The sequence below is a fragment of the Agrilus planipennis genome, unplaced genomic scaffold, assembly GCF_000699045.2.
Source record: "Agrilus planipennis isolate EAB-ADULT unplaced genomic scaffold, Apla_2.0 scaffold117, whole genome shotgun sequence".
NCBI classification, from domain to species: domain Eukaryota; kingdom Metazoa; phylum Arthropoda; class Insecta; order Coleoptera; family Buprestidae; genus Agrilus; species Agrilus planipennis.
In genome coordinates, this window is record NW_020438912.1 from 354,509 (window position 1) to 378,872 (window position 24,364).

At 32.2% G+C, this 24,364-nt stretch overlaps 4 protein-coding genes across 9 annotated transcripts in view; 2 read left to right on the top strand and 2 right to left on the bottom strand.

The window, feature by feature from the left end:
• LOC108737486 (U2 small nuclear ribonucleoprotein auxiliary factor 35 kDa subunit-related protein 1) overlaps positions 1 to 3,274 on the bottom strand; it is a 6,075-nt gene extending 2,801 nt beyond the window's left edge. Inside the window, exons 1-5 of one of the 5 annotated variants that reach the window (XM_025973500.1) lie at positions 3,116 to 3,274; positions 2,832 to 2,923; positions 1,942 to 2,776; positions 1,402 to 1,534; positions 960 to 1,338 (exon numbers count right to left, since the gene is read on the bottom strand). In XM_025973500.1, coding sequence (XP_025829285.1) covers positions 1,017 to 1,338; positions 1,402 to 1,534; positions 1,942 to 2,776; positions 2,832 to 2,849 — 1,308 coding nt within the window. In that variant the 5' untranslated portion in view covers positions 2,850 to 2,923; positions 3,116 to 3,274 and the 3' untranslated portion in view covers positions 960 to 1,016. Of the gene's footprint in view, positions 1 to 959; positions 1,339 to 1,401; positions 1,535 to 1,941; positions 2,777 to 2,831; positions 2,924 to 3,090 lie in introns of those variants that run through there. The other 4 variants (XM_025973498.1, XM_025973499.1, XM_025973496.1 and 1 more) reach the window with 4 other exon arrangements.
• Positions 3,275 to 3,513: 239 nt separating this feature from the next.
• LOC108737498 (MKRN2 opposite strand protein) lies at positions 3,514 to 10,716 on the bottom strand. 2 transcript variants are annotated; one of them, XM_018470366.1, is made up of 5 exons: positions 10,510 to 10,716; positions 9,930 to 10,457; positions 8,549 to 8,685; positions 4,691 to 4,768; positions 3,514 to 4,001 (listed from the first exon to the last, which is right to left on the bottom strand). In XM_018470366.1, exons 2-5 carry the CDS (start codon positions 9,930 to 9,932, stop codon positions 3,581 to 3,583), a joined length of 639 nt encoding a protein of 212 aa, XP_018325868.1. In that variant the 5' UTR covers positions 9,933 to 10,457; positions 10,510 to 10,716; the 3' UTR covers positions 3,514 to 3,580. The 2 variants fall into 2 exon arrangements, with proteins under 2 accessions (XP_018325868.1, XP_018325867.1); XM_018470365.1 differs by lacking the exons at positions 9,930 to 10,457; positions 10,510 to 10,716 and adding an exon at positions 9,578 to 9,923.
• On the top strand, positions 5,065 to 19,126 carry LOC108737496 (protein eyes shut). The gene is made up of 17 exons (XM_018470363.2): positions 5,065 to 5,953; positions 11,041 to 11,397; positions 11,651 to 11,881; positions 12,438 to 12,551; positions 12,790 to 12,958; positions 13,012 to 14,095; positions 14,518 to 14,828; positions 14,892 to 15,090; positions 15,147 to 15,298; positions 15,362 to 15,498; positions 15,725 to 15,973; positions 16,029 to 16,431; positions 16,589 to 16,752; positions 16,980 to 17,186; positions 17,284 to 17,475; positions 17,986 to 18,509; positions 18,666 to 19,126. Exons 2-17 carry the CDS (start codon positions 11,103 to 11,105, stop codon positions 19,083 to 19,085), a joined length of 4,851 nt encoding a protein of 1,616 aa, XP_018325865.1. The 5' UTR covers positions 5,065 to 5,953; positions 11,041 to 11,102; the 3' UTR covers positions 19,086 to 19,126.
• A 455-nt stretch (positions 19,127 to 19,581) lies between these two features.
• Positions 19,582 to 22,965, top strand: LOC108737497 (protein eyes shut-like). Its single transcript, XM_018470364.1, has 7 exons — positions 19,582 to 19,812; positions 19,868 to 20,270; positions 20,428 to 20,591; positions 20,819 to 21,025; positions 21,123 to 21,314; positions 21,825 to 22,348; positions 22,505 to 22,965. The coding sequence occupies exons 1-7, from the start codon at positions 19,659 to 19,661 to the stop codon at positions 22,922 to 22,924; spliced, it is 2,064 nt and encodes a 687-aa protein (XP_018325866.1). The 5' UTR covers positions 19,582 to 19,658; the 3' UTR covers positions 22,925 to 22,965.
• The last annotated feature ends 1,399 nt before the right edge of the window (positions 22,966 to 24,364 follow it).

Genomic DNA, 24,364 nt, shown 5'->3' on the forward strand with positions numbered 1-24,364 from the left:
CTCCAATCTCTATCTCCCATACCACCTCCAACCATTTAATTTAATTATTTTTTTTATTTTTTAATTTAGTTAGTGCTGAAGTATGTATAGGTTAGAACTTAAAACCACCCAAAGCAATACACGTACAGACAGATTTAGCGAGCGCAATGCAGTAAATTTTGCAAAGTATGAGACAGTTAACTATCCCAAAAATTCACAGCCGAAAAACTACAATTTGACGCATACTTAAGAAATTATTTTTAACTTGCTTGCAGTAGTATTTTGCTAAAATTAGGTTTAATTTTCACAGTACCAGTATACCATGTTAAATTACGTCAAATTGCCGCTAACCCGATGAAAACCGGTTTCACTTGTATGCTTTTGTCACAATACAGTGCACTTATGTAGGTTGCTCGTCCGTATCTTTGGTAGTATGAATCTATAATTATAAATCGTAATTAGAAACGGTTTTCAGTAGAACGGCAACCTGCTGTTACTACAACTTTAATACTTTGCGGACTATATTTGTTCTATCTATGTGATACAAACACACAAATACAATTATTATTAATACCAATCATACGTGTCCAAACGTCAATGTTGTTGGTATAACCGTATAACGCACTAACTTATGCAAAAAAATGTCTCTGTGCATGGTGGGTTGCATAAAAATAGTTCTTTTTAAACGCAGAAGCGGGAAAAACGTATTAATTTGAAAAAGATCATTACAAAGCTGTAACACCTCTTTTTTCAGTTTCTCACCTTATTACTTCTTATTTTAAAATAAGATATGGCAAATGAATTTCCCGCATTTTTCTTTTATTTCCCTCCTTAATATTCGTTAATTTATATTTAGAAAAAAGGGCTTGATCCCCCAAACGTTATTAATTTATACAAAATTATTTTGTAAGGGTAGCACGTATGTTTCTTAGGAGTTTACAAAAATCGGCTTCTTCCATAAGGGCGAATAAAAAAAACAATCAAATAAGAAAAAACTTTAATTAATTAGTAAATATTCATACAACTTTTTTATTAAATTAAGAATGTGATCTTCGAAATCGTCTAGAAGATGTATTAGATGGAGTTCTGCTTTCGTTGTTGACCTGTTTTTTACTTTTGTGTCTGTGTTCATGGCGATGGCCGTTGGAATGTTCACTTCTTGTACTTCTACTACTCTTATCTTTACTTTTATTTCTGCTGTGACTTCTTTTCCTCTTTTTATTTCTCGATCGAGTTCGAGATCTTTTCGATTTAGAATGGGAATGTTGTTCCCTAAAATGTCTGTGATGACTTCTATTTTCAGTAGGAATTCGTTCAGGAGATTCTGACCATCTCCAATGCCTAGTATCGGGCGTTAGCCTGAAAATTGTAACAAATAATGCATATAAAAAGTCCTCTAATACAAATTACAATTGGAATTACCTTTCAATATCTTCAGCAGGTGGGGTATGATGCTGGTCCTTATCAGCATCAGCAAACAAATTGGCTGGATTTCGAAAAACGTGTAAAAAATTACATGCACTTCCTTTTGGACACCTATTTTGTAAATATAAACCTAAAATAAAATTATTTATCAAAATAATTATTCGCTTTTATTTTCATAACATATATAAAATTTAAAGAATTAGTGTCGACAAGAGTATGAAAATGGCTCTACATAAAAGTGGCTTTAATAAGATTTTTATGTTTTTTTTTTATTGTTGCACATAATATAATTATTCATTTTATTTATGATTACTTCACTTGTTAAGTTAGACAAAATTATTTCAGTTTCAAATTTGGCTATCTTTAGCATTTTTGCTTATTTTGTTGTATTTTCTTATTACTACTGATATATTTGATAAAAAGTGAATTAAGGTACCACTGAGATTCTGAAATTAAATTTATTTTTTTTTAATTTCAGTGGACTTTTATTGTATAATCACCGAATTTATTAATTATTTTAAAGTTATGTCTCCTTACCACAAATTGCCGATTTCCAAGATTTTACATTGCAAAACTCTACATTGAGTCTTTTACCGCCATACCAACGTCCATTAAATAACTTATAAGTCGTTACTGCTTCTCTTGTGGTCTTGTACTCAATATAAACATTCCCTCTTAAATGAGGCTCCTTATTACAACAAACTTTAAATTGTCGAACTCTACCACTTTTTTCCATTTCTGGTAAGACATCAAAGAAAAATTCCTTGTAGTGCTGATAAATTTCTTGTCTGTCAAATTCCAAATCTGCATCATTCCCATACTCAGTTTCTGTTGACTCTAAACAGTAATGGGAGTAGAAATTTGGTAAAAGTAGCACCCTGCTGATCCCCGGCCTTATATGATTACGAGAACAGGTGTCCCCAAAACGACATGCTCCCACTTTCTGAAAGAAAGGACACACCTGCTTGCCTGGATTTGTTTCTAAATTTATATTCAACTCTTCTGGTTCTTCACCGCCATGTACTATGAAGTTTTCAATTTTCTGTTTCAGCTCTTCTTGTTTCTTTAATCTTTCTTGAGCTTCACGTTCACTCTGCTTTATTAATTCTTTCAATCTTTTCTGTTCTCTTTCCCATTCCTCTTTAATACGAGCTCTTTGTTTAGCTCTTGCTTCCCATGCGAGTTTTAATTTTTCTTGTAATTCTTGCCATTGTTTTTGGGCTACTTCTTCGCGTTTTAACCAAGCTGCCTCATTTTCAGCTGCTATTCTGGCTTCTTCTTGGATTTGAAATTCTTCTGCTTGTTTTTGCTCATCCAACCATCTGATATATGATGGCGAATTCTCACGTCGCAATTGTTCTAAAATCCATTTCTTTATTATAGTATAAATATAGCTCTGTTAAGACTAAGTACTTTTTTTGCAGTACCTTTCTTATTAATTTCATATCGTGCTATGGCTATTTGCTGTCGTATTCTCCTGCGTCGTAATTTTTTGGCTTGTTTTCTCCATTCTTTGTGACTATATAAGTAATTAAGAAAAGATATAACTCCGAAACAATACAATTATTATAAATACTATATGTAATACATTATACAAAAGAGATCAATTAATATTTTTTAAAATTCTTGTAATTTTGGTTTAGCATAACCTCTTAGACAACCTATGCATTGTATGAAGAATTGTACATTTTTCTTGAAAAAGGATACCTACTTTCCCATTTGGCTAGAAAAAACGTTAAAACTGATTAATATCTTCTAAACGAGCTCTTATTATTAATAATAAATGAAACACTGTTCACTATAAACTACAACTGCCGTACGACATTGCACTTTTTTAACGAACCTCAGTTTCTAATGTAAACATTAATAAGGCGGTTTATTTAAATTATGAATGAAATAGCCCCCTCTGTAATGAAACCCATACAATTATTGAAAGCGCATAATTTAATTTTGCATTAGAAAATTAATGAACCGTTTATTTTTTGTGTTGAAAACGAAAGGCAATAAGCTATTGCTAAATCTGAAAGATATTTCTAATGAATATGAAGAAAAACCCGCAGCTGAATGAGTTTACAGCAGATTTTTGGTTAACAGTGAGGAAGATCATGCTTAAAATATATAAAACCACTATTTATTATAAAAATATATTTACAATCACAAATTTAAAGTATCAGTTTCATTTATTACTACCACCTTTATGCACATAGCATCCGGTATCTTTTAGTTTCCTGTAAAGAGATATGTACTTCCCCGCAGATGTAGTTCTTGGTATAATAAACTTCTCACAAAAAGATGTCTTGTTTGAGGCAGCATTGCTAAGATTGCCATAATTTAGCATCTTCAAAAAATTTAATACAAAAGTATAGCAATTATGTCGGTCTTCACTATAATTCCTAGAGGACCAGTGTTTCTGTTTACAAATTTGCATTAGTGTATTATCCCAATGTTCTCGCCATGGAGGAGTTGCTTGATCCAGTAAAAGACATTGATTCCACTGATCATTGTGATGTCGTCGCAATCCATTTTTGTCGAATTCAACTATAGTCCCCGAAGAAGTCGTTACACCTATGTGGAGATCCATCGAATTGTAATAATCACTGAAATTAATGTACATATGTGTAGGTACTTTAATTTAAAATGAAAAATAGGAATGACATTATGAAATTCTTATACAAATATGCAATGTGTAGCAAAACCTTTTTCAATGAAGTTCGATCTAAATACTAGATAATTATATTGAATTAGCTTATGATTCTAAAGAAATAAAAGAATAAGTATATTAATGTACTGAAAAAGTAACATATTTTATTATTAACAAAACAGGGAAATTTTAACGAACGTAATTTGATGTTTTTACGTAACAATAACCCCATTATTTGATGCGACGAACTACACCCTCCTACAACACGAGGGTGACTAACTTACGAATGCACATTAGCATCTGATGCATCGGCTCGATGCATCTGATTGGTTATTACGCCAGCGGCCATTATGGAATCCCGTAATATGTAGGTCAAGTTCAGTGCATCTGCACTGAATGGAATGCGGATGAAAACAATGGTAGGCGCCACTTGTAAAGATTATGAGTACAGAAATTTTAAAAAGGAATAACTTAGTTATTTCTTAATAGATTTAGATGCGGTTTTCACCAAAAATTAAATTAGTAAATTTATTTTTACTTAATATTTATAGGAAACAGATAATTTAAACTTTTAAACGGAAAAAACGCGAATAATTTTGTAAAGGGTTCGTTTTTCTTTTTTGGATTCTAAAAATTCGTACGTACTTTAAGAAGTCCCCTGTTGTTGGCTTGATTACAACAGCACATGAATATTGAGACGCTCTGACAAAAGGATAAGGAACTCTGAAAAAAAGAGATTACTTCATTAAAAAGCTGAACGTTGTCAGTAATGAAACGATATTATATACACATCATATTAATACCTGAAATGCACATAATTTTAGCAATACAATTGTTTAAAAAATATATGCAAACTGATGTATCTTTATTAATTATGCTATTACTTCAATTTCAAGTAAAAGATAATAATAAATTTATTGTCTTCTCATTATCAGAAAATTCACATAGTAAAATCAATAAACTTCTAAATTCTTAATAATAAAATTATAAACTTAAACGTAATTAAATAATATCGTGACTCTGCGGGAGGTACATAGTGTATCCGTATGCTAGGACAATATTAATTAATTTCCAGTATATTAACATATATGTATCAGTAATTTAGTCATTTGGAAGGATACCAAAAAAATATATATAATGCTATACTAATGTCTAAAATATAATAAAGACAGATTACAGAAATTATATGTACAATCCTCGTACTACAAATTCAGTGTTACATATTCTTTTTTATCTAAAAATGAATTATTATGTTATTGTAATTTTTGTTTCAGGAATTCTTGATTCCGATAGGTAACCTGTGCTTTTTAACCCACTGTTAAGTTTAGATGCTGGCAAAATTAGACTTTTATTTCTTTAACTTCACAATCAAAAATGGCATTTAAAATTTTTTCCTGAGGTTATTTACCCACTACATTTTTGTAAGCACTTCCCCACGCTATTGAAAAGTGCATAATAGACATTTAACAAATTTTTTGTATTAAGGTCATTACGGAGCTTATAGAATACAAAATATGTAAAAACATTTTAATTAGTTTGTTGCAGTTGAATATTCACCCAGAAAAGATTTTCTGTTCTTTCTTTTCTGTTCTAGATATACATACATAAAACATGAACCAAAATAACATTCTCATTAAAAAAAAGCTTATCGACCACTATGCCGGTTGAATATAACCATACTACCAGTAAATATAATTATTCTTATTCAACAAGCTTTAATTGCATGTTGTTAACATGTTGCTTTAAAAGTGGGTAACAATTTTAAACAGTGTGAAACCGTAAATACCTACACAGTAGTTTCCAGAATTGAATGGGAAAGCTGCAAGTAAGCTTATTTAGCACAATGTAATTTTGTAAAAGTAAAACGGAAGGATGTAGTCAATTGCAAAATGAAGGAACACCGTTGCGGTAAATAGATTCTTAAATTATACATTGAAGGCTTTGATTTCTTACGATATTACAAACTAGAGAATTTACTGTGAAGAAACAACTTTAACTCATGCAATTTCACCTTGAAATCCAAATGGAAATCTAATTACTTTATTTATACTTACTTAGCCACTTTTTATTTGTAATCAATTTTTTATTTTGTAGTTATATAATATGTATGCATGTATGTAATTTTATTCGTATGTGTTTAATCATTATTAAATATCGTCAAAATACTTGATTATAAAGTGAATTCGAATTTAAGTTTTTAATCTATTAATATCATATATAACGTAACTATTAAAATGCAATTCCGTGTATAGGTAATGCGACAGTAAAAGGAATTTCAGAGAAGAACGAATCTTTTCTTCGACTCTTCAATACACCATGTACAAAATTTACCCAAAGTTGTTGATCTTACAATTAGTTAAACCAAAACGGTAAAAAAATAACGTCTACTTCATGTTTTCTTGGCTTCTATAATACCACAGTTTGTTCCGCTTTAAGAAACAGGATAATGACTTAAATCTAACTGTATTTCCTATTACACAAAATAAATATAGCACAGCCTTCTTTAAAGTTCAAATTAAATTCTAAAAATTCAGCTAAGATGTCTAAAAATTGATTGCAATTTATTATAGCTTTTAAAAATTTTATTATCTACAAGAGTATTCATGTAATTATACAATCAAACTGATACATACAATTTCTTCGCATAAAAGTTTAAGTGATTTCTGTAGGATTTTTTCGTTTTTGTTAAACAAGCTGAATTGAATCTACATACTTTCTTTGTGTGCCACAAACCTGCTAAAATATAGACTTGCTAATAAGCAGTTTTCTTGCCACGAAGTATAAATCAGCGGCAACAAAATATCTAATTATTCATTTATTTATCAGAATGTGAAAGTATTACGGTAAATAAAGTACCAGGATATTACTTTAATGGAGTTGAAGTACATATATCATACAGTATTTGCTTTAAATTGAGAAAAGAAACAATTATCATCTATTTATTTATCAGTGGCAATATCTGACACAGAAAATTAATGGGTTGATTTATTAAAAGTGCATGGAATATTCATATCGCGGTTTTATTAATCAGAACAAGGTTATCCATTTTGAATGGGAACAATTACAAACAAATACATAGCTGTAAAACAATATCGAATTTCTGTAATACAATGCAAAGTTTATAAATATTCATTTGAAAAAAAAATCGCGCTAATAATACTTTCTTTAATGCAAATTTGCATGTCTATTGTTCAATTTAAGTAGAACTTAAAATTCAAAATGTAATATATAGGTATCTAAAATTCAAACAAGGCTTACACAACACATGAAATTATTAAACGAGATATTTAACAACTCAAGTCGATATTATACTTCGATAAAGTCAATTTCCTTATGGTGAAAAGCAGTTAAAGAAAAATTGATAAAATGAAACTATATTTAAATCCTATTTAAGACAAAAAAGTCGGTTTTTAATGGATTTACGTGTAAATGAATATCAAAATAAAAATGGAACATATGGTGAATCCTTTTTTAAAAATTATTTAGTGTAATTAACTATGTTTATTTTTAAATTAAATTTTAATTATTATTATCCTTAGGTTCATGCTCAATTAAATTTCGTAGACTTTTAGACGTCACAATAAAAAGGTTTTAACTACGTTTTTATATTTCATACTTTGTTTAACGGTATCTATTACTCTTTAACTGCATTTATGAATATTTAATTATAAATAATCAGTATAAAATTTAAATTAATCACCAAAAATTGAGTAATATGCGTTACCACGATTATAAATTGATGATCAAAATAACTTCAAAAAATGAGATAAGTAAATTAAATGTGATTAAAGATAACAAAGAAAAACTGATGCTCATAATCAAATTTGTAATTTATTGATTACTTATTTGAATTATGACGACTGGTTTTGAGAGTTTAAATTTATTCCTGTGTTGATGTGAACGATCCAACAATGTTAATAATTATTCAGAAACTTTTTAGGTTTGTAATTAATGCGATTAATTACTTTCCCGAAGATTTAAATTATAATAATTTACTTACCTAATTTAATAAATGTATGGGTTTAAATAATCGGATCCAAGTTTATTTATTTGAAGCCGTTATTAGATGACGAAAAAAAAAACAAGGAAAGATTCTATTTTCTATCTACTTTGATCGAATCGTTTTTTTTTGTGTTTTTTTAGTTTCGTGGGTCTATGTTGCTTTCAATTTACTTTAACGTGTTACAGCTAATGAAATTTTCTCTGTTCATAAATTATCCTTTTTGTCTACTGAGGGATGTACAAGTATGTTCATATCAAATGGAAATAGTGCCTGTTGTCAAGTAATTAAGTGTGAAAATTTCTTTTAATAACTCCCTCTTTTATATTTACATTTACGTATGTTTCTCTACAATCGCTTAATCAGAAATACCTACAGTAGTCACAAAGAAATCATTTGTCTTAATAAATATACAAATGATTCTTCTTGTGATTTATGATATCTACGATGTACCTATATGTATTGGAAATGTATTCATTATTCATGTTATTCTACATACTTACCTAAAAGGTAAAAGAGAAAAGCGGGCATCTGCAAGATCCGCAGAGCAAACTGGGCAGTGTTCTGGCAAGGAAAAGCAAAAAACTTTAGGACCACAATGCTGAAAGCACACGATACCAGGATCCATGTCTACCTTTACCTAAGGATTAAAAAAATGTATTCATAATATTGGAAATTTTAAAAAAGAAATTGACTAAAATATGCCTAAATATTCACATATCGAGCGAAAAGAGAATTTTTGTTGTTTTTTAGTAATAAAAGCAATTGATGATAATTACATTAATATAATTCATATCCGCTATGCACAATTTTCCAAGGTAATAGACAGTTTAAAAATAAACAGTAACCATGCATTTATTAGTGCTTTAAAAGCCATACAATGTTTTTGACAAGCAATTTTGTTAAGGAAAAATGAATTTAATATACAATGAAATGCAGATCCGGACTATACAAAATCAATGATATTTTTGATAATGATGAATTACACAATAACATAACTATAAGTACCTACATTAAAAAATATTATTAGCATTTGTTATCAAAAATCGAATGCTTCGATTGGGAACTTCTTTAAATTAACTAATAATTTCATGCATGGCATTAACTGCAACTTTACTAAAACTTTTAATTTTCGTAATTAAAAGAGTACACGGAGGAAAAAGTAATTTAAAATTAACAGCTACTTCTCTTACTTCTTAAAATTAATTAAAAAAATAAGTTAAGGCAGAAAGAAAATTATTTTTGTTGATCCGCGACAATTTTTTTTAATGCTAGTGCAGAGTGCACATACAATATTGAACAATTAGTATTTTATTATTACACGTAATTTTCAGTGTGAAAATTTGTTAAAAAGTGTCTGAAAATCAATTAAGTTGTTAAAATTAGGTTTGTTGAAGTGCTACAATAAAGATTTTTTAACCTTTCAGGCTCAAATTGTCTTTAATGTTAGTACAAATTGCACATCTGATACAGAACAATTGGTATTTTATTATTCATTTTTACTGTGAAAATTTGTTAAAAAGTGCTCTCACCTTTTTGTGCATGGGAATCGTGTATGTTTCGATCAACACGCGTGATGAATAATGAACGACCTAAAACTCTCCCAATTTCGAGCATGTACCGTACCTGCTGCAATAAACTTTCACACAGGTAGACAGACACACTTGTAGCAGGAACATGCGAACTTCAAACCGACTGATTCACATCTGCTGGCACACTGGCGAGAACAATTTCCGATTCCACATCCATTTATTTAACCTTTCGTTTTTCAACAAACGACGAATATATCAACTCACCTCAGCGGTTAATTTTCTTTGTTACACTTCGCCAAGTAGGTTAATATTACAGTTAAGTTCTACAGTAATAATACATAGATAGACCTACCATTCTCGTCGAGTACACTGCCCGACTTTCGAACCTGGTCTACGGAAAGCACCGGACGGTCAAGAACTTTTGTACCTCTTCGTTCCACTGTTGTATTGTATACATGTTGCCGTAGCAACACCTTAACAACCATCAGCCCCTTTGTTTCACTGAATTATTTAATAAAAACTAAACCTTTACCACTTTTTTGTCCAATTAATGTTACTTCACTATTCTAATTGTCCTAAAATGCCCTTAAGTTAATGGGAAAATACACGTTTTGCATAATAATTAAGGTTTTATAGTTCGTTTAGTGTACATAGTAAAGCAGAATCAATATTTATAATTAATTTATTGTTGACACGTGCTCCGTTTCGGTCACGCAAGTGGTTGAAAATGGGTGTAAAGGTAAACGATCTAATACAAACTATTGGGAAACGGCTGCAGGGTTATTTTATAACATGAAGGGAAGTAAATTTTTAGGGCGGCAAAAGACGATGTTGAGCAGTTTAAAAAGTTTTTCCTGAGCATTTTGCTGTTGTGAGGACCCTAAAAAATAATTATTAAATACGGTAACTTTTTACAGCATCCACAATTTTACATTATAAAGTGATAAATCAGGTACGTAAAAAAGACTGTAGAATCTGTAATGTTGCACTAGCTACCTATATTCCAGAAAATAAACACAAATGTAGAGTAGATGTACACAGTAGAAATATACAACGGGGATATAAATCTAGAAATACTGAAAAATTATTTGACCTAAAAATTTATATTTCCTTTAAAAACTGAAACAAATGATTAAACTGAAAGTAAAGCACAAAAAGTGAATATGAATCAACTTGTTGAAAGTACATACGTATAAGTCGTATAATGATTCATTTTTGTGTTAATTTGCATCTTATATGTATAAGTGCATTCATTATATTCGTTTGTGTATCTGGCATAATATTATTTTTTTTTTTACTAATTGCAAATGATTCATTTCATACAATTATTACGTGAAACGGACATGTTTCAATAACAACAAGAACAGAAATTTAGTCATAATTGATGTATAACAATACAAAAACACATATTTGACATGCATAGGAAAAATCAGTTCAGTGTTATCTCCAATTTTTTATTTTAGAATAATTTAATTGTCCCATATTACATCATTATGACTGGAATCAATCTAAAACCTTGCTGTAAATGGAATCTTCAATAATGTCACATTCGATAAATCGTTGGTTTTGGTATTATGCTCTCTTATCTATCAGCCTGGTTCACGTGAAATCAAGCTTTGTCTGTCTGAGTAATCCCTGTGTACACGGGGTTTGCGTTGAGCAAAATAATTCTCAATATTCCTGCTACTGCATCGATGGATATACTGGGGTACAATGTCAGACGAATTGGGACGAATGTTGGTCAAATCCATGTCAAAATGGGGGAATCTGTATCGACGGTATAGCGTCTTTCAACTGTACCTGTCCTCCGGGATTTGTAGGTACGATGGAATGCACAATTTATAAATATGTTTCAACACAACATGATATAATACAATGCAACGTAACGCAACGCAACGCAGCGTAACGTAACGCAACGCAACGTAACACAACGCAATGCAACCCGGCTGGACAGTCGACACAAAACACACACACACACGCAACGCACACAATAACACTCAACACAACATTGGGCTGCGCTACGTTGTGTCATTTAAATCTGTTTCTCAGTGTCAATATTTTTCTTTTGGGCAGGTGATTTATGTGAAGAAAACTTTGACGAGTGTGAAAGTAACCCTTGCCAAAACAACGGCACGTGCATAGATGCAATGAATGGTTATATATGTAGTTGTCAACCTGGATACTTAGGTGTCCACTGTGAGATAGATGTTGCGGTATGCAACACAACCGCTGAAACAAGATGCGCAAACGGGGGAGAATGCGTTGAAGGCCCAGGGATGACCTTCACTTGCAAATGCTCAAAAGGTTTCTATAAATTACTTTAGGTTTGAATCTATAGCTAATAAGGATAGGGAAAATGAAGAGGGTTGATTTACTTCAATAATCTAATGTTTAATTATTTTGCTGCCAATTACACGATACTAAAAATAATCGTTATTGTTTAAAAACAGACGCAATAAATTTTCTAATTACCTATTAAAATATTCCCACCATTATGGATTACACACAGCATTGATTTTATCTTTTTCATTTCAGACAAATATTTATAAGTACGAATTTTTAAAAAAATTTCTAACTTCAAGTAGTTTTAAATTTGTACTACACAAGAATCACTTTAAAGTAAAATGTTATTCTGCAATTACTAGTGTTATTAATACTTATTATCACAACTATTAACGCTAAATTTACGCTCCTATTATTTAATTATATTTCAATTCCATTTATGTAATTAATGACTGTTAAACATCGCTTTTAAATCGCTTATTCTAGCTGTGATTTGGAGACTCCAACGTTGGGTCAAGCGACGAACCCGATTCAAATCATAACTTCAGAGTCTTAATTATCACGCTATTTCTTACAGGTTGGGGAGGATTTTTATGTGACGTGGAACTTAACGAATGTATGTCAGATCCTTGCCAAAATGGTGCCCTTTGTATCGATTTGCATGCCGATTACTTGTGCGCATGTCGATTTGGTAAGAATCTACAAATTTCAAATTTTGTGTTACTCAGATTTATACTCAAACTTGACTTAGAATACATATTCTTAAACAAATTAATAAAAAAATAAGTGTTTCTGTTTTAAAAAGGATGAGTCGAGTAACTTATTTTCGAGAAATAAAAAAAATAGAAGATGATCGAAGTCAAAATTTTATAAATACATATAAACTTATTTCACTAACCAAATTAATGGCACGACGCTGTTTTTTGAAGGGTTTACAGGAAAAAATTGCGAAGAAAAAGTAATTTTCTGTGAACACAGTCCTTGTAGAAATGGGGCCTTGTGCCTGATGGAAGATAATCACCCAGTGTGTTACTGCGTTCCGGATTATCACGGAGAAAAATGCGAACTTCAATACGACGAATGTCAGTTAGGACCAAGGTAGAATTTGCAAACCAATACCTTGTAAACTATTTATAATTTTAAACTTGTAGGTGTATGAATGGGGGAACTTGTATAGACGGAGTAGACAGTTTTTCTTGCTCCTGTCCACCGAAATTAACAGGATTGCTCTGCGAATGTCTTGTAGTATCAGATACCGAAATAGACTGTTCTTATGTCAGTACCATCACCACTTCTGTTTCCACTCTTACAAATCTCACTAGCACCACCTCATTTATTTCAACCACTACAGAACCTCCACTGACACAAAGAACAATTGCCCTGTCAACTATGTCTTCTACTAATGTGCCAAATGATACAATTACATTTTTTGAAACCTCAAGTACTTCTACAACATTTTTAGAAACAAATGTTACATCGACGGCTCTATCTACTCTAACAACTTTTTTACCAACATCTCCTGTTGAAACGTGGAGTCATTCTTCGGAAAGTACCACCTTAGAAATTATCACCAGCAAATCTACAGCAAGCTTCTTTAACGAATCATTCACAGAAACTACCACAGAAATATTCACCACTGACACGTATACAACTTTTGAAGAAACTGAACATGAACCTATCTCAACTGTAACAACATCAACCACAATCCCTCCAACTACAGAAAGAACAACAGAGTACAAATCCTCTCCTTCAACTTCTTCAACAGAGGTGCCAGTTAGTGAAAATACTTCTACTATGCAGACAACATCATGGAATCCATCAACAACTGTAATTACAGAGTATTTTAGTACAATGTCATCTACCACGTTGATACCAATTACAACTTTAACAACTGCAACAACAACAACTTCTTCAATCGTTCAAACGGCCCCTACTTGGTCTAATAGAACATTAACAACTACCAGTGAACCTTCTACTTCTCCTTTGATAACAGAATACACGGTGACCGTGGTACCCGTTACAGGCCCTAATACTAGTCCAGAAACCACTCTATTTTTTACCGAAACCCCTGTAGTCACAACTGAAACATCAACAACCACTATTTCCAGTACAACAGAAACAACCACTGTAGTTTCAGAAAATTTTACTGTAAGCACTATGTATCCGGACTGCAGTCGTGACGAAAATCGTTGCCAAAATGGCGGCACTTGCATTTTCGGGGCTCAGGGACATAAGGTATGTTGACGTAAGTACCAGCGAATAAGAAGACATCTTTGCATTTTCCCTCCCGGATAAGAAATTGCATTTTTTGCTACTCCTTGCGTGTTTTCTACCCTCGCTTTCGGCTCTAAACGCGATTTCTTACTTAGAAGGTTGTGTTCTCCTTTCTCGTCCCAGAAGTCAGGAAAACCAGTACACACAGGGCACGGATATGGCTCAAAATCGTACACGACCATCGGGAAGAACTCCCTGGGGTTTATCACCTACATCTTCGAGTCGGATGGCAATTCATCCCCGGGAGGGAATGCCGCAACTTTTTGCCTTGCTTTAAAAATCTCATTTTGCATTTATCATAAGCAAACTGTAAACTACAACTGCTTTATTTTGAATTTCATTTAATTACGAAAGGTCGTAATACTTTATCGTGTCTGTTTTAGTGTATCTGCCCTTTTAATACTGAAGGACCGCTTTGCGAACTTCGTAAAGGCATCTTAAACGCTGCTTTTGGTGGAAATTCCTATTTGGTCCATCGACTAACAAATATAAGCGGGGTTGAAGTACAATTCAAAGCCAAAACGGTTTCTGAAAATGGTTTATTACTTTATTCTACCATAGATGGAACATATATGTGTTTATACATTGAAAAAGGATTTTTAAAGTTTAAATTTTCCTGCGGATATCAGACCATGTTGCTCAGCGAATTAAAAAATCCGATCAACAACGGTTTCGATACCATAATTTACTCAAAGTACGTGTATATACCATTAAAATAAAATCATTTGCATTTAAGTAACTTGCGAGGGTATTTTAGGTTGGAGTTCGACAAGGATTTTAAACGATGTTTTTCTCTTGTTAAAATAAACAATACTTTAAGTATGAGCGGGGACCAAATTGCCATGGTGGCAAAACTGCACAAGCCGTCGGCTTGGTTGTATTTGGGGGGAACACCAGAAGAACACTCTGTGGAGTTACCTTCAGCGGGTTTTGTTGGGTGTATGGGTAGCTTGAGAGTGAGAAAAGTTAAACAAGGTAAAACTTGGGGTTGTTAATTCGTTTTAAATTACAGATATCTGGCCATAGAATGAGTATATACGGGGATGCCGAAGAAGGAAAAGAAATTACCGAATGTTCCTCGTTGGTTTGCTTATCAAATCCGTGCAAAAATGGGGGTACTTGTAATTCTAATCAGAAGGGTTGGAATTGTTTGTGTAAAAATGGGTAGATATAATGAGTAAGCCACATATTTATAACAATAATCATTTAGCTGGTTGTCTTTAACAGATTTTTGGGTAGCACTTGCGAGAAGTCGATTTGTGATAATAATCCGTGCCTCTTTGGAGCCACATGCCTGGCCTTTACCGGAAGTGGTTACATTTGTTTGTGTCCTTTCGGAAAACATGGTCATTTTTGTGAAAATGGTACGCAATGAAATAATAAATAATTTAACGCGTTTAACTACTCCAGAATATGTAGGTCCATCAACAATACGGAGCAAGAAGATGGGACTTAAATTTTATCATTCTTTATAGATGGAAAAAATAGTAATCAATCATTGTTTCCAATATCTAATAATTCAATCTCATTTCTGAAATAAAAAAAATCGGACTTTCATTTTGCGAGTAAATAAATTTAAAATTTTCTTAGATATACAGATATCAGAGACATATTTTTCTCCAACTATTGACGGTTATTCCTCATACTCGGCCTATCCCATCCCACCTGGTGCCATATTGGACAATATGGAATTAAAATTCAAATTTTCTCCTGCTACAATGGATCAAATTTCGATACTTATGTTCATAGGCAAGTCTGGAATGCACGACGGTACATCTGACCACATGGCAGTGAGTTTTGTCAAGGGATTTATAATGTTAACATGGAATTTAGGGGCAGGTGACTATAGAATTCTCATGGTACTACAGGTGTGACATATGGAACTGTGTTTAAGGACCAAGACGAATATTTACGTCCCGACCAATAGAAAAGGATAAGGAAGAATATCTGGTAAAATTGGGAAGAAGTGAAAGAAGAGCTTGGCTAGCGGTGGAAGGGTTGGGGAACGTTACTGGAAGATCTAAAGGAAAATTTGTTCAATTGGACGTTGTTCCCATGTTATATTTGGGTGGATATGATTCATTATACTTTTCGACGCTTCCACATGATTTGCCATTGCATACTGGATTTGAAGGATGTATTTTTGACGTCGAACTTAAAGCCGGAAGTGTTGTTATTCCTTTACAAAGTTCAAGACACGCTCTCGGTCGTGCGATCGGGCAATGTGGAATCTCCGAATGTCATGAAAATTCATGCCAAAACGGTGGGATTTGTTTGCATCATGCTAGTACATTCAGGTGAAAAGAACACATATTGTTATTATTATACGATATCTTATGAAATGAAAAAAGAGAAACTCACCCCAATTTGCTATGTTGTGCATGGTAAACAGGGTTGAGTTACTCTTGTTTAATTTATTTGATTACCACACAGTCTTCTACTCTTATGTTGTAGTTGTTTATGCCAAGACGGATGGTTTGGACCTTTGTGCTCTTTACAGTACAATCCTTGTGATGAAACTCGTCATAATTGTTCTAGTGGCTCTGTTTGTGTTCCATATGAGGACACATACGAATGCAATTGTCCGTTCGGAAAAACCGGAAAATTCTGTCAAAACAGTAAGTAATAATCAATCCATCACAATTTACTAAATCCTTTTGTTATCTTCTGCATCTACCGATTAATGCATTAGTAAATCAGACTAAAAATATTTTCTATTGATTTTAGTCCTAGCGACTAAATCATTAACTGTTTTCCTATAGACCTTTGACCAGATTTAAAACCCTATGTGCAACATATTTATTATGGATTTAATTACATAATTTATAAATGTGTTACATTTTAGACAACGAATTGACTGACATTACGTTTTCTGGAAAACGATCCTTCTTAAGCTTGATAGCCGTCGATCTAATTCCTACAAAATTCGATATTCAATTCGAACTTAGACCTCTAAGCGAAATGGGCCTTGTTCTCTACATTGGAAGTAATGGAAAAAGCTTCTTCTCATTATCAATTCAGAGCGGTTTTCTGGAACTAAGAACACTACCAGGTATTTTGCATTCTTAGGTCATCTAATCGTTTATGTACTATTCTTTTTCGTTATGCCATCTTCTCAAGTAAGTTTATTTTAACAAAATGTTTTAAAGCTAATCGTATTCAAACGACAAAGGAAGTATTGATTTTGAGAAGCAGAAAACTTCTTGCAAAAGGAAATTGGTATAACGTACGGGTTGGGCAGTTTGGGAGGAAATTATATGTGGCCGTTGAAAACATTACTAACACAGTTCTTTTAGAACGAAACGACCATTTGAAGCTATCAGGAGATTTGATATTTCTGGGTAAGAAAAACAGTAGTTTCACACCAGTCTTTAAGATTTTCTTTTTCACATTTTAACTAGTTTTGTTTGTTAATTGCAAGACAACACTGAATCTCAATAATTTCAAAACAATGCTTTAAAATGTAATGTAGTAAATTCACCATGTCGTATGTTTTTTATAAGCTAACCACATGCAGGAATACACGAAACGTTTTCATCCATACTATCCTATAAAAATAAGTTTAAAAAATTAATGAAGTGTTTGCTACGCTTAAAATAAAATTCCCCTTTGAAGTTTAAATCATTTTATACGAACATATAATAAATATGGACAAACTGATCAACGACATAATATTAAAGCTTCTGTTTTTGGCATTTGATTACGAAACTTAACTAACTAAAAATACGTAACAGCTCTGAATTTTGAAAAACGATCTTTCAGGTCACATTCATATTGAAATTTGGGCTTTTTTTTTGTTTAATTACCAATTGATAAAATATAATTCTAATAAAAAAATTAATTTGTCTCAGGTGGTTTAGCAGATATGTCCGAATTACCCACAGTAGCTGTAGCAACATTACCGATACCGTATACAGGGTGTTTGCGCCGTTTAAAAATAGACACGAAACCTATAGATTTCAACTTTTCAACCGTAAAAATTTCGCAAAACGTTGACGACTGTGATGGAACTCCATGTGGTGGAGATTATTGTAAAAATAACGGGATTTGTTGGTTGGATTCTCAGTTAAAGCCTCACTGTTCGTGTACAAAATTTTACGGGGGTTCAAGGTGTGAGAATCCTGTCTCTTGCCAGGAGAAGGGTTGCAGGAACGGTGGCAAATGCGTGAATTATGGTTGCAACTGTGTCATGGGATTTTCTGGGGCCTTTTGTGAGACTGCTACAAAAGTCACGACTCCCGAATTCATGGGAAACAGTTATATTATATTGAAGAAAATCGATAAGAAAAGAGATCTGGGGAAAATTGGGGTGAAAAGTTTGTATATAAATTTTACAACTGCAGATAAAAATGGACTCATATTTTGGGGCAGCAAGGTATGCATACACATTTGAAACCACTTATACAAGTAAAAAAAAAGAGTTCAATTTGTTAATAAGTCGTTAAATTTAATAATTGTCATGCCGTAATTTCTATTTCCTTTCACAAAACTGAAAGAATTTCTAATCCTTAGTTTGTATGTTATTATATAGCACGAAAATTTCGTTGGAATTGGCATCGAAGGTGGGCATTTAAAGTTGGCATACACTATCAAAAATGGCAACAGAACCATTATCGAAATACCGGAAACTGAATCATTAGCTGACGGTATTTGGCACACGCTGGAAATAAGTTTCGGCAAAACGAATCTTCTAGTTAAAATTGATGGGAAGATAGTTCTTTCGCAAAATCAAAGCAACTTCGTTGCTGATTTGTTCGATCTATCGGACGGTGTCCTCTACTTGGGGGGTCTACCTACTGAGAAAAACGAAACTATCTGGCAGAAAACGCACAATATGTTTCACGCTTACTTTAAAGGATGTATAAAAGCCTTTGGAATAAACAATATCTTAGCAGTCACCGATTTTTCTCATTATGATGGATCGAATATCGGAATTTGCAACGTCATTTAAAATTAAAATTAGCTCAAAAATTAATAATAAAACAAACGCTGCAATACAAGTAGATAATAATAAATAATTAGTAGTACTTTTAAGGGTCAGAAAAATACGACCACAAAAGTATTTTTTTTTTATAAAGCATTCCTTAATTATTTTTCTTTTGTTTTTAAATTATACTTTTGCTGTATTATTTATTGAATTACACAATATTCAGGAACATTTCTTACGCACAGTTTAGCAACTAATTACGATAAAATATGTAGGTACGTAGACACAAAAAAAAATGAGCTGGTTTTGAGAACTAATAGATAGTAATAAATCTCTATAATAAAAAAATATTTTGAACAAACAATTTGGCTGTTATTTAGCACTGCCACGAAATAAACGTTTGTACAAAGTTCTCTAGTCAGGTAAACATTAATAGCGTTTCTGTGTAATTATTGTTACTTTCAAGTACCACATTTTGTACAAATTCATATACGTAATATAGATATACAGATATCAGAGACATATTTTTCTCCAACTATTGACGGTTATTCCTCATACTCGGCCTATCCCATCCCACCTGGTGCCATATTGGACAATATGGAATTAAAATTCAAATTTTCTCCTGCTACAATGGATCAAATTTCGATACTTATGTTCATAGGCAAGTCTGGAATGCACGACGGTACATCTGACCACATGGCAGTGAGTTTTGTCAAGGGATTTATAATGTTAACATGGAATTTAGGGGCAGGTGACTATAGAATTCTCATGGTACTACAGGTGTGACATATGGAACTGTGTTTAAGGACCAAGACGAATATTTACGTCCCGACCAATAGAAAAGGATAAGGAAGAATATCTGGTAAAATTGGGAAGAAGTGAAAGAAGAGCTTGGCTAGCGGTGGAAGGGTTGGGGAACGTTACTGGAAGATCTAAAGGAAAATTTGTTCAATTGGACGTTGTTCCCATGTTATATTTGGGTGGATATGATTCATTATACTTTTCGACGCTTCCACATGATTTGCCATTGCATACTGGATTTGAAGGATGTATTTTTGACGTCGAACTTAAAGCCGGAAGTGTTGTTATTCCTTTACAAAGTTCAAGACACGCTCTCGGTCGTGCGATCGGGCAATGTGGAATCTCCGAATGTCATGAAAATTCATGCCAAAACGGTGGGATTTGTTTGCATCATGCTAGTACATTCAGGTGAAAAGAACACATATTGTTATTATTATACGATATCTTATGAAATGAAAAAAGAGAAACTCACCCCAATTTGCTATGTTGTGCATGGTAAACAGGGTTGAGTTACTCTTGTTTAATTTATTTGATTACCACACAGTCTTCTACTCTTATGTTGTAGTTGTTTATGCCAAGACGGATGGTTTGGACCTTTGTGCTCTTTACAGTACAATCCTTGTGATGAAACTCGTCATAATTGTTCTAGTGGCTCTGTTTGTGTTCCATATGAGGACACATACGAATGCAATTGTCCGTTCGGAAAAACCGGAAAATTCTGTCAAAACAGTAAGTAATAATCAATCCATCACAATTTACTAAATCCTTTTGTTATCTTCTGCATCTACCGATTAATGCATTAGTAAATCAGACTAAAAATATTTTCTATTGATTTTAGTCCTAGCGACTAAATCATTAACTGTTTTCCTATAGACCTTTGACCAGATTTAAAACCCTATGTGCAACATATTTATTATGGATTTAATTACATAATTTATAAATGTGTTACATTTTAGACAACGAATTGACTGACATTACGTTTTCTGGAAAACGATCCTTCTTAAGCTTGATAGCCGTCGATCTAATTCCTACAAAATTCGATATTCAATTCGAACTTAGACCTCTAAGCGAAATGGGCCTTGTTCTCTACATTGGAAGTAATGGAAAAAGCTTCTTCTCATTATCAATTCAGAGCGGTTTTCTGGAACTAAGAACACTACCAGGTATTTTGCATTCTTAGGTCATCTAATCGTTTATGTACTATTCTTTTTCGTTATGCCATCTTCTCAAGTAAGTTTATTTTAACAAAATGTTTTAAAGCTAATCGTATTCAAACGACAAAGGAAGTATTGATTTTGAGAAGCAGAAAACTTCTTGCAAAAGGAAATTGGTATAACGTACGGGTTGGGCAGTTTGGGAGGAAATTATATGTGGCCGTTGAAAACATTACTAACACAGTTCTTTTAGAACGAAACGACCATTTGAAGCTATCAGGAGATTTGATATTTCTGGGTAAGAAAAACAGTAGTTTCACACCAGTCTTTAAGATTTTCTTTTTCACATTTTAACTAGTTTTGTTTGTTAATTGCAAGACAACACTGAATCTCAATAATTTCAAAACAATGCTTTAAAATGTAATGTAGTAAATTCACCATGTCGTATGTTTTTTATAAGCTAACCACATGCAGGAATACACGAAACGTTTTCATCCATACTATCCTATAAAAATAAGTTTAAAAAATTAATGAAGTGTTTGCTACGCTTAAAATAAAATTCCCCTTTGAAGTTTAAATCATTTTATACGAACATATAATAAATATGGACAAACTGATCAACGACATAATATTAAAGCTTCTGTTTTTGGCATTTGATTACGAAACTTAACTAACTAAAAATACGTAACAGCTCTGAATTTTGAAAAACGATCTTTCAGGTCACATTCATATTGAAATTTGGGCTTTTTTTTTGTTTAATTACCAATTGATAAAATATAATTCTAATAAAAAAATTAATTTGTCTCAGGTGGTTTAGCAGATATGTCCGAATTACCCACAGTAGCTGTAGCAACATTACCGATACCGTATACAGGGTGTTTGCGCCGTTTAAAAATAGACACGAAACCTATAGATTTCAACTTTTCAACCGTAAAAATTTCGCAAAACGTTGACGACTGTGATGGAACTCCATGTGGTGGAGATTATTGTAAAAATAACGGGATTTGTTGGTTGGATTCTCAGTTAAAGCCTCACTGTTCGTGTACAAAATTTTACGGGGGTTCAAGGTGTGAGAATCCTGTCTCTTGCCAGGAGAAGGGTTGCAGGAACGGTGGCAAATGCGTGAATTATGGTTGCAACTGTGTCATGGGATTTTCTGGGGCCTTTTGTGAGACTGCTACAAAAGTCACGACTCCCGAATTCATGGGAAACAGTTATATTATATTGAAGAAAATCGATAAGAAAAGAGATCTGGGGAAAATTGGGGTGAAAAGTTTGTATATAAATTTTACAACTGCAGATAAAAATGGACTCATATTTTGGGGCAGCAAGGTATGCATACACATTTGAAACCACTTATACAAGTAAAAAAAAAGAGTTCAATTTGTTAATAAGTCGTTAAATTTAATAATTGTCATGCCGTAATTTCTATTTCCTTTCACAAAACTGAAAGAATTTCTAATCCTTAGTTTGTATGTTATTATATAGCACGAAAATTTCGTTGGAATTGGCATCGAAGGTGGGCATTTAAAGTTGGCATACACTATCAAAAATGGCAACAGAACCATTATCGAAATACCGGAAACTGAATCATTAGCTGACGGTATTTGGCACACGCTGGAAATAAGTTTCGGCAAAACGAATCTTCTAGTTAAAATTGATGGGAAGATAGTTCTTTCGCAAAATCAAAGCAACTTCGTTGCTGATTTGTTCGATCTATCGGACGGTGTCCTCTACTTGGGGGGTCTACCTACTGAGAAAAACGAAACTATCTGGCAGAAAACGCACAATATGTTTCACGCTTACTTTAAAGGATGTATAAAAGCCTTTGGAATAAACAATATCTTAGCAGTCACCGATTTTTCTCATTATGATGGATCGAATATCGGAATTTGCAACGTCATTTAAAATTAAAATTAGCTCAAAAATTAATAATAAAACAAACGCTGCAATACAAGTAGATAATAATAAATAATTAGTAGTACTTTTAAGGGTCAGAAAAATACGACCACAAAAGTATTTTTTTTTTATAAAGCATTCCTTAATTATTTTTCTTTTGTTTTTAAATTATACTTTTGCTGTATTATTTATTGAATTACACAATATTCAGGAACATTTCTTACGCACAGTTTAGCAACTAATTACGATAAAATATGTAGGTACGTAGACACAAAAAAAAATGAGCTGGTTTTGAGAACTAATAGATAGTAATAAATCTCTATAATAAAAAAATATTTTGAACAAACAATTTGGCTGTTATTTAGCACTGCCACGAAATAAACGTTTGTACAAAGTTCTCTAGTCAGGTAAACATTAATAGCGTTTCTGTGTAATTATTGTTACTTTCAAGTACCACATTTTGTACAAATTCATATACGTAATATGTATATACAGTAACAGCTAATTTATTTGCAATTACCTGGTTTGTTTGTAAGTTTAATTAAGTGGTAGTTTATCTTGTTACGTAAACATAAAAATGTTTTTTTTTTGTTACAAAATAATTCCGTTGTTAAATAATCATTTAAAAGTATTTATGTAGATGTCAACGTGATAAATTTTGTAACTCGTGTGCAATAAAAATTAGCAAATATTAAATAAAGCTTTATAATGTAATTTAACACCTCTATAATTTTTTTTAAGCTCTATACTCAAGAATTTCTTCCTTTCCTTTTTCTCATTTTTACTACTACATAACTAAAGATTAATTGCGGAATATTTTTACTGTTGGAGTGTAAGACTCTTGAAAGAAATACATAATACAATATGTCTGTGTCGGTTGATGTATTTTTATTATTTTTAAGGAAAAGTTAAAATGGTTTAAAGTAATCTCATGTAAGAAGCCGACATAAAAATTCTTATCTTAAAAAAACAGATAACAAGCAAATCAAATTCTATTACACACTGCACTAGGAATTTTAAGATAGAAACAGAATGTCAATAAATAGGCAAAGGCAATAGCGTGTGTTGTGCCTGACGGGCCGAACGTATAGATTTTTTTAGGGTCGATTTTCATAAAAAGAACCTAAAATAAAGTTTAACATTAGTAATTCATACACAAGAAAATCTGCATCACTAATGAATTGTTAAAAATGCATTTAACTAGTGTGTCTCTTATAAGATACTAATATTTAAATTGCTAATAAATGTATTACACCTCCAATTTATTCTTAATTGCATTTTACACTTACCGTAAATTTTTAATTTTTTTTAACTCACGATTAAAACTACGTATTTAACAAACTCCAAATCTTCAGGAGTGTTGGCCAATATTTTTGCTATAGAAAATTATCGCTGTTTTTTGAAACAACTTAAGCAAATAAGTTCAGTTCTTATTCTCATTATTTAGAG

What these genes read in the sequence shown, in the direction of transcription:
- LOC108737497 (XM_018470364.1), top strand. Translation starts at nt 19,659, where the DNA reads ATGGAATTAAAATTCAAATTTTCTCCTGCTACAATGGATCAAATTTCG. An exon ending in AACATGGAATTTAGGGGCAG is followed by an intron (nt 19,813 to 19,867) that starts GTGACTATAGAA and finishes ACTGTGTTTAAG; the next exon opens with GACCAAGACGAATATTTACG. An exon ending in CATCATGCTAGTACATTCAG is followed by an intron (nt 20,271 to 20,427) that starts GTGAAAAGAACA and finishes CTTATGTTGTAG; the next exon opens with TTGTTTATGCCAAGACGGAT.
- LOC108737496 (XM_018470363.2), top strand. Translation starts at nt 11,103, where the DNA reads ATGGAATCTTCAATAATGTCACATTCGATAAATCGTTGGTTTTGGTAT. An exon ending in CATCATGCTAGTACATTCAG is followed by an intron (nt 16,432 to 16,588) that starts GTGAAAAGAACA and finishes CTTATGTTGTAG; the next exon opens with TTGTTTATGCCAAGACGGAT. An exon ending in AGGAGATTTGATATTTCTGG is followed by an intron (nt 17,476 to 17,985) that starts GTAAGAAAAACA and finishes AATTTGTCTCAG; the next exon opens with GTGGTTTAGCAGATATGTCC.
- LOC108737498 (XM_018470365.1), bottom strand. An exon ending in TTTTCTCTTTTACCTTTTAG is followed by an intron (nt 4,769 to 8,548) that starts GTAAGTATGTAG and finishes TCTTTTTTTCAG; the next exon opens with AGTTCCTTATCCTTTTGTCA. An exon ending in ACAACAGGGGACTTCTTAAA is followed by an intron (nt 4,002 to 4,690) that starts GTACGTACGAAT and finishes CATTAATTTCAG; the next exon opens with TGATTATTACAATTCGATGG.